At 45.9% G+C, this 14,718-nt stretch overlaps 1 protein-coding gene across 3 annotated transcripts in view; it reads right to left on the bottom strand.

The window, feature by feature from the left end:
• Positions 1 to 14,718, bottom strand: part of SEL1L3 (SEL1L family member 3) — a 797,084-nt gene that overhangs the window by 358,489 nt on the left and 423,877 nt on the right. For all 3 annotated transcript variants that reach the window (XM_069631849.1, XM_069631850.1, XM_069631848.1), the window contains exon 9: positions 5,899 to 6,039. In XM_069631849.1, the coding sequence (XP_069487950.1) occupies positions 5,899 to 6,039 (141 nt within the window). The remainder of the gene's footprint in view (positions 1 to 5,898; positions 6,040 to 14,718) is intronic.

Genomic DNA, 14,718 nt, shown 5'->3' with positions numbered 1-14,718 from the left:
CCGCAGTGCACCATGCCCAGGGTTGGGATCAGGAAGCATCTGCCCTCTCCTGGCCACTTGGGAGGAGACTGTAGGCAAGAATTTGGTACGAGATCTGCAGGATTACCCACAGATTCAGTCTTGGTGTGCTGCCAACGATTTCTGCCCGAATGCCAGTAAGACAGATCATCCTCATTGGGACCTCTGCTCCCGCTTTCCCACTTTCACACTGGCTGGCCTCCCTTGGCCCTGTGCCCTCACCTACCAATGAGGCAAACTATCTAGTGGTCTTCTTCAACTCCACTCTCTCCGTCTCTTCTCACATCTCAGACATCTCCAAAAAGTTCCACTACCAACTGCACCTCCTCAGAGGTATTCTACCTTTTCTCACTTTCCCCAGAGGCTCACCACCAGGAGAGCCCTGGTTGTCTCTAGGATGGACTATTGCAACAGCCTCTGTCTCAATCTTCCAATTTCTACTCACCGTCCTCTACAACTCATCCAGCACAGAACTGCAAGACTTATCCTTGGCCACAAGCCCAGGGACCACATCTCTCCGGTACTGAAATACCTCCACTGGCTACCCGTGGCTGCAAAGTTCAAGAGCCTCTGCATAATCCACAAGGCTTTCTGGGGCCCAAGCCCATACTACCTACAATGCTCTTTTCCTAAATACTCTTCCTCTAGAGTCCTCCGCTCGTCTGCCTCCAACTCTCTGTGGGTGAGCCGCTTTCACAAACAGGTAGATCTTTATCCTCTGCAGGTGCCTCCATCTGGAACAGCCTCCCTGCCTCTCTCTGTCCTAAGCCGGAACACCTTAAGTTCCGGAAACTCCTCAAGACCTTCCTCTTCTCTTCCTCCTTCTCTCCCCTTCTCCCCTGCAAACCTCTTATTTTTTCTCTCCACCCTCTTTCCTCCTTCTCCGTCCTAACTTTGTTCAGTTTTTGCTGACTGGTTGCCTGGTTCACCTCCAGAGCCTTACAGTTCCCAGGCTCCCCCTCCAGTCTTTTGCATGTGCCTCCTTGCCTCTGCACTATGTTCAGCATTACTGCACTTTCAGCTTACGCTCCATGAGCGGGGCAACCTCTCTGCACTTACCCCAGGGCCCTGTTGGACTGGACTTGTTTGTTCCCCTCTAACCCCCTTCCCTTGCACCTCCGTCTGTACACACGCATTACCTAAATGTACTAGGACTGGACTGGTAAATTAGTCTGTCCTGCCCCTACCTGTTTTTATGTCCCCCCTCCCTAGCTTGGTCGCAACTAACACTTCATGCACTTGCACTAGGCACCCTCTCTGCCAGTACATTATTAACCTCAGAACTCTTCTAGAGTGGTGATCGGACCCTAGGCATGGAGAGGGCAGTAAAAAAAACATCATGCCAAAGGAAAAACCCAGAATTACCAGAATGAGAAGAATCCAATCCAAGTGGTTGGTACCACTTAAGTGGACCCTTCTACAGAACCTCCAGACAAGAAAAACAAATTATATATATATATATATATATATATATATATATATATATATATATATATATATATATATATATATATATATATATATATATATCAACTTTATTTCTTGAAGCATGTATTATGGAAAGCTTTCTGTCCACAATTCTTCTAGAGGACAAAAGAACATATGTTCATGTCAAACCATGTGTATATGCATAAACAACCAGTACTAGCTTTCAGGAAAACAAGAATTTCTAGGCCTTTATTAACATACCAGTTACACGAATCAATTGAGGATAAGAATATCAGCTGTGCCTACCTAAGACAATAGGCCCTGGTCTTAAACTTCAAAAACAGCATTACAAAACATTATATAGGAAATCCAGCCCAAAACCATGGTTTTATTTTTTAAAGACAATCTGAAAGACAACCATCCCAGTGATTAATGGGTATCTGATTGTTCATTAAGTGAATCCTATGTATTGAAAAGATCCATGAAGCATGGCCTTCAAATGCATTATGATCCAAAACGAATATGCATCTGTTCCATTAGGCCTCAATCATGAAAAACAGATTACAAATGTGTACTTTTGCCAAGATCATAAGCAACAGATAACTTCTACTTGTAATGATCAAGCCACATGCACATACTTTGCAGTTGTGCAACATGACATATGGAAATTGGAAATACATTTTCAGTTGTAGTTTCTGAAGCACTTGTCTCATTGAAAAAACAAATACGGATCTAGATTCAGCAAAAAAACACAAATAGAATGCTCACCATTACGTCCTTTCCAAATGTACATGTGTGCTTAGCTTGCATATTTTAATAACTCCCTTGTGCATGCAGTGGCAGAAACAACAATGATGTAAAATAGTCTTACAAATCTGAATGTCATTTTCACCAATATTACATTTCCATTTAATTAAGAATTAATTTATCAATTAATTATTCATGTTTAGTCTTATGACACATACAATTCAGTGGGCCAATAGAAGCAAAGAGGGTGGCTTTGGTTGGTTTGAGATAGTGAAAGGAACCTATCACAAGGTCTTCCCAATCCAAAATGATGTGCAAAATGATGTTGCATTTTTGGAGTTTGCTCGATAGGTACACTCATACCTATAGAAAAAAAAAGAAGATTTTTGGGCAAAGTAAAGCAGTAACAGAGGCATGAGAAAAGAAGATTGGATTCCAACTGGATACAGATGATCGGGAAATCTCTTTAGAATAGCATTTGTGCAGATTCGACTGAATACAGAGGCCTTTACCCAAAACAGGACCAAATTACCTTAGAGGGATTTTCGGAGAAGTTGTGCAGATTGAAAGGGCAGCTTCCCTAGTGGTGCGACCTAAGGCCAGTCAGTTTCCCTACCTGTTCTGGACCTAAAGAAAATAAGCAAAAACTGAGTACCTATGACCCCACATTATATATACATGTTTCCAGAGGATTAATTAAATCCCAGATAACATTTAAAAGAATGTTGGGACATGTGTTTAAAAGTTACACAAATGAAAAAGGGAACATAGTGCAAGCTGTATATACTTTGTGAAAATTAAAAGTAAAACCCTAGGCAGCATTATTGCAATAAGCCTAAATCCTGCAATTTGGGATCTCTGGAAATTTTAGACATCCCAAATTTAAATATGGAACAACAAGTCCTGCGATTGGTGTCTGCCATAGTAAATAAAGCAATTGAAAACTACTTTTTTGGGGAAAATATTCAACCCAGGTGTTGTGATGGTGAACAGGTGTCCTTGAAAATAGTGAGTTATGCTCCCCTGTCCCACATTCCAAAATCAACAATAATCCTGAGAAAGCAAAGCCTTTTCAATTATTTGCAACAAATCCAATGTCATACAAGAGGCAGTTTAGTGTTTATGTCCAAGTTAGGAACCAATATTTGGACACAGATAGTGTAATATTTTCTAGATTGAAATCAGCCTACGAATTGGATAACCATATTGTAAAGCAAGCATATTTCCCAAATCCCAATATTTGTTGATGGTTTCAGAAGACACCGAGTACATTGTTTTGTTAACCTTTTACTGAGAACTGCATAACCTTTGCATTTCAGGGGTTTAAGGTGGCTCGAATTACTGTGGATTGTTAGATTTAATTTTTGTGAAACCATCAGTGTCACGTTGGGTGCTTACCTATAGTAAATATTTGAACACATTGTCTAGAATAGTTATTCATATCTGTTTTCTTTGTATGGGTGTGTGTGGGTGAAGATGAAAAATTGTCTGGTTATTTTATTTTAATTGAAAATGTTAGTGAGACAAAAGTAGGCAGGCTGCAATGTATTATTTTTCATTGTAGTCCACATAATTTGCACTGTTTTAAAAATGACTGCCCCAGCATTGGAAGTTTGGAGAATACCTGCATTTTCTTGATTTATTTTAAATGAAACAAATATGATTTAAGCAGCATGTTTCTGGACAGAAATTGTGGGGTGGGATTGTTGCATCTCATAATCAAAGAACCAATTATACATTTAAATATACATTCCTTAGATATATTTAATTACAGTGCAGGGTAAACGTTAACTGCAGAATGATGTGAAATTCATCTATGTAGTATGACATGATATAGTGTTATCATATAGTCCTAGTAGGTTACAGAATGACAGCTATGTCTATGTTCATGTATACTATAGTCATAATCAGATACATATATGTATATGTAAAGTCATAGTATCTGTAATAGAAGGACAGACAGTATAACAAATCTGCAGTATGACATGAAACCCACACCTATCAGATATAATGTATAGCTGAATAAGGAAGAAGGTAAGCAAGCCAGTCATGTTAATTTAGAGACATGTTAACAACAAATAGACACAAGTCATATTCTTCTGGGGATGATAAACTGAGCAGCATTATACTGCGTAATAAAACCTATTATAAGTACAGCTCTCCATTGCACAAGGAATCCTGAGGAAAATGTTCCATGTTGAACCATTAGAGCCCACACAAGTGGGTTCTATTGTGTGCTGGCGAACCATTGCTCAATTAGTGGATCCAAGCCGAAAGTGACAGCCTACATCTAAAAAGGTCAAAAGTCACATAGCACACAATAGAGTCCACTGGCAAGAGATCTAAAACCTGCCAGTGAAAAACCCAGCTATGATGTTGGGTTTTTTAATTTAGACAGGGCGACTACATACTACAGCTGCAGGGGTGTGGGCCTATCAGGATAGTAAAGGAGAACGTGGGCATCCACATGTGCGTGGTGCATCCCGGACACTGACGGGGCAAGCCGACATGCCATTGGCAGGTCAGTCAAAGGATGAATGACCTCTGTGCATTGGACGTGGCTTCATTTCGAGGAGTGTCTGTAATGTTGAAAAATCAGAAGGCAACTCACAGTGGGGATCCAATCTGGGCAGAGGAGAGGCACTGCTGGCATGGCACGAAAAGATGCAAAATCGCATTACAGGTGCCATTAAATGAAAGGAGTTTGAGAAGGCAGAAGCAGCAAATGGAGCACAGGTGAATTCTTGAAATGCAGTTTGTACAGGTGGGTGGAGCATGCATTTCAATCTCCCTCAATGGCTGCTGCAGTGACAACATGCTCTAATGCCGATTAACGCCTTACGCGCTAAGGGTGTGTTATTCATCCTGAATTCCGATAAGAAATCATAGTGGGCTCCACCCACTCCTGCAGTTTTAAAGTAAAATCCAAAACAGATAATAAAAGAAATTGCTTACACAATGAAGCATGGAAAATGATTTAAGAACAGATCCTCCAATGTTTACATAGATCACTAGAAAGATGGCAGGTCAAGTAGAACCAAAGTGATGGCTGGATTTTTCATTTTTCAACAATTGATTCTACTAAGTGCCATTGAAGCTCAAAACTTTGGAAGTCGTCAAGTTCACCAATTTAGTGCAAGATTCATTTTTTCCATTATTATGGTATGTGGGTACTGATTGGAATGCACTATGCTGGCGAAGTTTGATGACATTTCTTGAACCCACAGAGGATGGTGATAGGCATTGTCGCTCATGGAATGGGGCCAACTAAATGTCTGAGCCCCAGTTTGGCCAGTTAGTTGATGGAGAATGAGGAGTATTGCTCTCCAATACTTAAGCATACAATGCTCTTTTATAGCCAGTTTGGATAATGATGAAATGCAGATGTGTTTTTAAAGAAGAGACATACACGTACGCTTTTTTACAATAAGATTATGCAAATAAATATTGTCCACAAGTTATTCTTCCAACCCTCCTGCCAGCCGCTTGATGCAGTGTCCTTCACTGAGCCAAGGCAGCAGTAATTAGCCCAGCACCTCCTCCAGTACTGGAGATATAAGATGGGGGGGTCCAAAGCTCACTACTGTCAACCAGTCTTGTGAGGAAGCTAGAGTACAACTATGGCATCTTCACAATTAGGGAATTGTTTCTAGCATTGTAAGTGGCTGACAATTCAGACTGACATGAACAAAATAGAATATTTACCAACTCTATCCAAATTTGTCTTGCGTAGCAGGTGGAACAAATCACTGTGTTTTTCAGCAATATGCTTCCCCCAAGGGAAGCCCAGGCAGACAGGCCTTTCTCCATATCTGCTTTCCAAGTCTGAATAGTAGTCCAGCGAGCCTGTTGAGAGGAATAAACCCTTGAGTTATCTGTGCTTCACCAACATTTCCTAGTATCTTTTACCTATTTGTATGGGGATGCTGTTTAAGTTGCTGCAGTTGCTAGATGCATTTTTGGCCTTTCTAAACCATTCGTATTCTCCTTCCCAATAGCAAGAGGTAAACAGCCAACAACATCCTCCACACTCTAAAGGACCCAAGACCGAAACCTTACCTATGCTCAGAACACCAGGCTAGATGACATACTGGTGGAGTGAGCACCTCCACAGAAATCAAGCTGGGAAGACAAGAAGACATTGAGGTACAAGACATGCATTACTTACCGTAAAAGTATTTCCGATGATTGTATCTGCTTAGATTCACATGCTGTGCATATGGTCCGACATCCAGTGGTAACCGCGGAGTATTGAATCTTGTCTTTCTGGGACCGAAAGGGGACGTCGGCATAGGCGTGTCTGAAACACTATCCCTATTGTGACGTGTGTAGTACCCAAAATCCCTCACGCGCCGAGGTCCCTCCGATTGTATTTTTTCTGCCATGAGGGAGCCCAAATTACCAATGGGGTTCCTGGGAGTCCCTCTGCCAGACATTAGTCCTGGTTACGAGAGACTTACCCAGAGTCTTTAGCTCATTATCTTTCACAGCAAGAAATATCCCAAACATATCAGTCTTTGTCCTGCCCTGGGGCAGTCCAGCAACGAAATGCTAGGCAATTCTCCTCTGAACAAGAGTACCAACAGCATCCCCAGACACGTGTTTCGGTCTGGTTGGACCTCATCAGTAGGGAAGAGCTGTGCCTCTCTAAGAATAGTGACCAAGCGGTCCACGTCTGGATTCCCCTAGTAACTTAGGGTGAGACCCAAAGTTACTTAAATATGCAAATTACCAATGGGGGTCCTGGGAGTCCCTCTGCCAGACATTAGTCCTGGTTACGAGAGACTTACCCAGAGTCTTTAGCACACTATCTTTCACAGAGAAGAAATATGCCAAACATATCAATCTTTGTCCTGCCCTGGGGCAGTCCAGCACCGAAATGCTAGGCAATTCTCCTCTGAACAAGAGGGAGCCCAAGGCTATAGTGAGTGAGTACATGAAGAGAGAAAGTAAGAAATCTATGTTCCTTCCACCCCGAGCGGGGAGGCAGGGAGGGCGCATGTGAATCTAAGCAGATACAATCATCAGAAATGCTTTTACGGTAAGTAATGCATGTCTTCTGATGCTTGTTAATCTGCTTAGAATCACATGCTGTGCATAGACTAGCGAGCAGTACCCGGAGTTGGAGGTGGGTTGTGAGAAGGAACAGTAGAAAAAAGATGTCTTAGTACTGCTTGTCCCACCTGAGAATCAGACCTAGAATGAGAGTCTAGGCAATAGTGTTTTGTAAAGGTGTGTACAGAACTCCAGGTTGCCGCTTTGCAAAGGACTCTAGGGGAACATTTGCAATGAATGCTATGGATGCCCCAGTGCCTCGAGTAGAATGTGCTCTACGCTTGAAGGGCAGTTCTCTCTTTGCAAGAGTGTAACATAGTGTGATGCATTTGACAATCCACCTTGATATTGCTGATTTAGAGACAGGATCCCCTTCTCTACCAGATGCCACTGAAACAAAGAATTGTTTAGTTTTCCTCAGTGGTTTAGTTCTATCCATGTAGAACATGACTGCCCTGCGCACATCTAGTGTGTGAAGGCTTCTTTCGGCCATGTTAGTAGGTCTCTGGAAGAACGTGGGTAGTTCGATTGACTGGTTCATATGGAACTTCGAAATAAATTTTGGCGCAAATCTGGGATGTGTGCGCAGAACTACCTTATCTTTGTGGACTGTAACAAAGGGGTTCAAAACCGAGAGGGCCTGTAGTTCGCTAACTCTTCTGATAGAAGGGATAGCTACTAGAAAGGCTGTCTTGTAAGTCAGGTCTTTCAGACTAGCTTTATGCATAGGCTCAAAAGGGGGTCCCATGAGCCTAGTTAAAACCACATTTAGATCCCACCCAGGGGCTGGGCGAGTGATGGGGCGATACATTCTTTTAACCCCTTCCATAAAGGCTTTAATCACAGGTATTTTCCACCACGACACCTTCTGCTGTGACGTGGTGTAGGCTGACAACGCCGCTAGGTGAACCTTTAAGGAATTGAAGACTAACCCCGAGTCCAACAGATGGGTTAGATATAACACAATGTGTGAAGGCGAGCAATCGGTGGGATTGACGCCTTTAGAACTGCACCAGATGACAAAACGTTTCCATTTGCTGGCATAGCAATAATGTGTGTTAGGCTTTCTTGCCTCCCTCAGTATGTCCATGCATCTTTCAGGGAGTTGCAGATGTCCAAACTCTATGACCTCAGGAGCCAGGCTGCTAAATTCAGAGTTTGTGGGCATGGGTGCAGAGTCTCCCCCCTGTCCTGAGACAACATGTTGTACGGGCAGGGCAGCTTGACTGGTGGGGAGAGGGACATTTCCATCAGGTGTGCGAACCAGGTTTGGCGGGCCCACATGGGAGCCACCAGAATCATGGTGACTGGTTCCTGGTGCATCTTGTGTAGTATCTTGTTCAGAAGGGGAGTCGGGGGAGGGGGGGAGGAGCGTAGACAAATTTCCCCCACCAAGTTATCCAGAGACCGTTCCCCTTGGATCGGTTCTGGGGGTACCTGGAGGCGTAATCTTGGCATTGGGCGTTCTCCTGAGTAGCGAACAGGTCGATCTCTGTAAACCCCCATTCTGCGAAGACGTTGGATACAATGTCTTCGTGCAGTCGCCATTCATACTCTTCTGGCAGAGGAAAATCTCTGCTGAGTACGGCTGCCAGAAGATTGAGTTCCCCTGGAACATGTTGGGATATCAGGAACATCTTGTGTTTGAGAGCCCATATCCAGGTGTTTTGGGACAGCCTGGATAGCCCTGGAGAGTGAGTGCCCCCCTGTTTGTTCAGGTAATGCATTGCAGTTGTGCTATCGGTTAGAACCGGGAATGTCTTCCCTTGCAGTTGCTCCTGAAAGGCTTTCAATGCTTTGAACACTGCTAGTAGCTCCAGTAGGTTTATATGGTTGGACGCTACCTGAGGGGACCACACTCCGTGCGCTGTCTGTTGAAGCAGGTGAGCCCCCCACCCTGTGAGATATGCGTCTGTCATGAGAGTGGCTTCCACTGCAGGGGTGGTGAAGGTTTTCCCCTTCAAGAGGTTCTCCCTCGACCACCACTGCAGAGAGAGAACGAGGGCTGGCGAGACAACTAACAGATATTCCCACTGTCCGCCGGCCTGACACCACTGGATGTTGAGCCACTCTTGCATGGGACGCATGCGCAGCCGCGCGTGGGGAACCAAGTATATGCATGACGCCATCCTCCCTAGCAAACGCATAGCTTTGCGTACCATCACCTCTCGACTGGCTACATACTGAGGAACCTGAGAGAGCAGGTTCTGAACCCTCTCGCTGGAAGGGAAGACTAGACCGCCTTCCATACGAATTAGAGCCTCCAGGAACTGTCTTACTTGGCTGGGGACTAAGCTGGATTTCTTTTCGTTGATAGAAAATCCCAGGCTGAACAGTAGGTCTACTGTTTTTTGGGTGTTCGAAAAACAAACGTCGAACGAGTCCCCATTGATGAGCCAATCGTCGAGGTAAGGGTAAACTGGAACTGAAAGTCTGCGCAGGTGTGCCTCTGCCACTGCCAGGACCTTGGTAAACACCCCTGGCGCCGAGGCTATGCCGAAGGGGAGTACCTTGAACTGGTAGTGTTTGTCCTGAATCACGAACCTTAGGAATTTTCTGTGCGCTGGCAGCATTGAAATATGAAAGCATGCATTTTTCATATCCAATGTTGTCATGAAGTCCCCCTGTTTTAGCAATGGGATCACCTCTTGCAGTGTTACCATGCGAAACTTCTGGGGCTTTATGAACTTGTTCGCTGGGCGCAGGTCTAGAACAGGACGCATGGTGAGATCCTTTTGGGTACAAGAAAGTACACTGAATAGATACCCTCGTTTACCTGAAGAATCGGGATGGCTTCTATGGCGTCCTTTCCCAGCAGCGCTTCCACCTCTTGGATCAGGACCTGCAGATGTTCCGGTGAAAGGCGTCGATGTTTCGGCGGTCTGAACTGTGGAGGTCGGGCGAATTCCACGCAGTAACCATGGGCGACCGTCTTTAAGACCCACTGGTCTGAAGTTATCCCCTCCCATGCCTTGAGGAAAGATGTTAATCGCCCCCCGACCGGGGAGACATGGGAGGGGACCTGGACTTGGTGGTCATTTCTGACCCGAAGTTGACGCTCCTCTGGAATTGGAGCCTCTGCCTCTATTCTTTCCGCGCTTCTGACCCCTCTGGGGGTAGTAAGTGGGGCTTGCAGCAGGTTGACTTGAGTTGAAGTTGCCCGTGCGGAAATTGTTTTGAGCGGCGCGGGCTTGTCCTCGAAAGGACCGCCGAGAATTACTGCCCCTCTGTGAAGAGGGTTTCTGGGAAATTTGGTGCAGCGACTTAATAGTCTCGTGCTCCTTCTTGGCTGTCTCCAACGCATCGTCTACCGCCTTCCCGAAAAGGTTGGCCTCTTCGATGGGTTTGTTGATAATGGATGCCTGGGTCTCAGGCCTGAAGCCCGACGTGCGCCGCCACGCATGCCTCTTTAGGAGAGTACCCTGTGCGAGAGACCTGCCTGCTGTCTCTGCGGTGTCTAGGGTATTCTTTACAACATTCTGATTGGCAAGTTTGCCCTCCGAGACAATGGTGAGAAGCTTGGCTCTGGTTGGTTCCGGAACCTCTTGAAGGCCTTCCTGGAGTAGGTTCCATTGGGCGTCGACGTAGCTTGCCAGTGACAACATGTTATTGGCAATCCGGACGGTATAGGCCGCCGCCGACGTAACCCGTTTGCCTAAGGCATACAACCTTTTGGACTCCTTGTCCGGGGGTGACTCTCCCACGGCAAGGGGAACCCCTGCTCTCTTGCGAGTGTTGGTCACCACCAGCGAGTCTGGGATTGCGTGTCCGTTGATATAAAGCGGGTCGGTGGGGGAGGGTCGGAAAAGTTTTTCGACCCTTGGGTTCACAGCCCTAGTCTGAGCAGGTGTGAGTAAGGAAGGGGCCAGCCGTCTCTTTACAGAGCTCAAGACTGGCTTGCCGGAGGCTTTTCATTAATAATGTCCTCCGCGAAATCTTGTTCGGGCAAGGCTTCAAGCGTGGCAATTTTAAAGAATTCCGCTGCTTTTTTCAACATGTTGTTGAAAGCCATTTGATCATCCACCGGGGAAGCTTGTCGAATCGGGGTGGATGGGGGAGAGTCGAGGCAAACGATATCAGTGTTGTGATCGTCCTGCTGGGTGTCCTCCCAGTTGTCCGTTGCTCCTTGATCTTCCCCATAGTTGTCCAGAAAAGAAGACTCCTCTTCTGTATATATGTCTCTATACGTGTCCATCTGGACATCTTCTTGATAGTCAACTTGGTGTTGGACATCTAGGTGTTGAAGATCTTGTGTTTGAGGGTTAGGGTCTACCTGAGCTTTTTTCAGCGGAGGTTGATCAGAAGCCCTGAAAAACTGCTGTAGCCGATCCATACACCCCTCGAATTGCTCCGTGGTCCACTTGGATGACCAAAATTGACCTAGCGGAGTAGGAACCGTGTTCTCCGCCCTAAGGCGTTGAGAGGATCTCCTCAGGGTGCTTGAGAGGGGTACCTGGCTTTCTTCATAAGATTCTTCGGGATCGTCTTCCAAATCCGTGGAAAACTTTTCGGTGGATTGGCCCACAACTGTGGGCGGAACCGGTACTATGCCCACCGCCGTAGCAATCCTATTGATGCTCTTACGGATAGTCACCGAATCTTCGGGAGACAACGCCTCCGATGATGTGTCGGCAGTGAAAATGTCTTCCGCGGCTCCAGAAGGGCCAGCGGATGGCTTCTCGGGTAGAGGCCTACTCGTAGTTTTTGGGCCTGTATGGGCTTTGGAAACCTTGGAATCCGTCGAAGCTTCTTGTTCTGAAACTTCGGTGCGTGTAGTTTGGGGAGTAGCGCCCTTGTTATGTTTGTTATGCCCAGTCGTCATGCGCTGCTGCGGATGCGGGGAAGGCTTTGGATCAGACCGAAGTCGTCGAGGAGGGCGCTTGGGTTGTGTGCTTTGTGCGGTGCGATTGTACACCCCTGTCACTGGGTGTGGTCCCTGTAGCAAGACCGGAGTAGAGCCTGGAAGGGTCGGGGACGGGCGTGGCGGCCCTAGAATAGACCGCCTCAAGGTCTATGACGTCCGCGTTGGACGTTTGGTCATCTGATGTACCCCCGTTGGCTGGTGTCGCAGTAGGGGAGGGAGGCTCTATGCGTGACATTCCGTACGCAACCCATCACTTCAACCGGCGCTCCTTAAGGGTTTTAGGTTTAAGGAGTTTACACGCCAAACACCGCTTTTCATTGTGCCCTAGGGAGAGACGAGCGTTACACGACGTGTGCTCGTCTTTCCACGGATATCTGACCCTACATACAGGGCAGAATCTAAATGGGAGTCCTTTCCATAGCAGAAGGCAAGGGTGACTAGAACAAAAAGGAAAGCAGTGGAAAAGAGGAAAGACATAACAGTATGGAAAACCCCGACCCCACTCTCCCTACTGTGTAGGCCGGCCAGAAGGCCCGACCACGTGGAAGTCCAAACGCCGGATCTTAGGCGCTGGAACCCACAGCCGCAGACGATTCCCCCGTAGTCTTCGTCGAAGATGTTCTTGATGGGCGAAGTGACTTAACGGGGATTAAACCGACAATTCGGTAAGATAAACAATGTCTCATGAAGAGCTCCGCTATAGGGCGACCAGCTATCTGGGCGGAAAAAAACAATCTGAGGGACCTCAGCGCGTGAGGGATTTTGGGTACTACACACGTCACGATAGGGATAGTGTTTCAGACACGCCTATGCCGACGTCCCCTTTCGGTCCCCGAAAGACAAGATGCAATACTCCGCGGTTACCACTGGATGTCGGACCATATGCACAGCATGTGATTCTAAGCAGATTAACAAACATCAGAAACATAAGGTCTCATTAGGAGTATAGTGGGCCAGCAAAGGAGTGGCAGTCATGGAATCTCTGCACTTTTATTGCAGCAGCATATCATGAGTTTGGAAGGAAAGAGAAGGAAATACCAAATAGAGGAGATGCGCTTGGCAGGAGGCCTTTCTTTCCTTCACTTTACCTAGAGAAACTGGAGGAACTATCACCAGTGGAATTAACACTGGCAAATTACCACTGGCAGTAATTGCTCCACGCCTCGATAGAGTCTTACGGGACTCCGTGACCCATCATGGAGAATAACACAAGCTCAGAATCTGGGGGACTCACCTCCGGTTCCAAAGTGCAATCCCGGCAAACGGTAAAGGAGTTTGGCAGTATTTCCACTTTAAAAAAAGCACCAAATGTGAAGTGAGGGCCATAGTGTGCACTGGAATATTCCAAGGGTGCCAAAGAGTCATTAACCCCCTCTCAGTGTGCCATGTAGAAAAATGCAGGGCAGCGTTTCCTCCTAAAAAAATACACATGCTGAGAAAGTGGATTTAAATATAATATAGTGAATCCCCATTCTTGATGACAAAAAAACTCTGACGATGTTGCATGCAGTCAGAAATGTTTAGATTATTGGTGCCTATTCAATCAATGTAGCTACACTGCCACCTCCTATCTGGGGACTAACACGCCAGAAAGAAAGCGTCATCACTTTTGGCACACAATTTGCGTGCACAAATTAAAACAAATGATAATGTACATCGGTAGACAATTCTTAGAATCCGTTTTAAATTTACTGAAGTTCAACTCAAAATAAAAAAAACTGCTGAATCCATGGTGTTATAGTGTACAGAGGGTTCCTGTGGCCCTCACTGTGATTTCCTCCAGTGTGGGATTATTCTATGAAGATTTATATTGTTTTATGGTGTTAACAGGGGTTCCCGTGGCCCTCACTGTGATTTCCTCCAGTTTGGGATTATTCTATGCAGACGTTCAATGGTGTTAGTTTTTACAGGGGTTCCCTGACCCTCATTGTGATTTCCTCCAGTGTGGGATTATTCTATGCAGACGTTCAATGGTGTTAGTTTTTACAGGGGTTCCCTGACCCTCATTGTGATTTCCTCCAGTGTGGGATTATTCTATGCAGACGTTGAATGGCGTTCTAGTGCTTACACAGGGTTCCCCTGGCCCTCACTGCGATTTCCTCCAGTGTGGGATTATTCTATGCAGACGTTCAATGGCGTTATAGTGCTTACAGAGGGTTCCCGTGGCCCTCACTGATTTCCTCCAGTGTGGGATTATTCTATGCAGACGTTCCATGGCGTTATAGTGCTTACAGAGGGTTCCCGTGGCCCTCACCGATTTCCTCCAGTGTGGGATTATTCTATGCAGACATTCAATGGCATTATAGTGCTTACAGAGGGTTCCAGTGGCCCTCACTGTGATTTTCCTCCAGTGTGGGATTATTCTATGAAGATTTATAGGGTGTTATAGTAGGGGTTCCCGTGGCCCTCACTGTGATTTCCTCCAGTGTATGATTATTCTATGCAGACGTTCTATGGTGTTCTAGTGCCGACAGAGGGTTCCCGTGGCCCTCACTGTGATTTCCTCCAGTGTGGGATAATTCTATGCAGACGTCATTGTGAGTAAATGAATCCACAGTCTTTCTGTAATGCCTCTCTACCTAAACTGAAGAATTTCTACTTGAAGT

Source organism: Ambystoma mexicanum, chromosome 6q (assembly GCF_040938575.1).
Source record: "Ambystoma mexicanum isolate Mex_15411 chromosome 6q, UKY_AmexF1_1, whole genome shotgun sequence".
Taxonomy (NCBI): Eukaryota; Metazoa; Chordata; class Amphibia; order Caudata; family Ambystomatidae; genus Ambystoma; species Ambystoma mexicanum.
The sequence above is the reverse complement of the archived record's forward strand: the minus strand, read 5'-3'. Positions and strand labels throughout refer to the sequence as shown.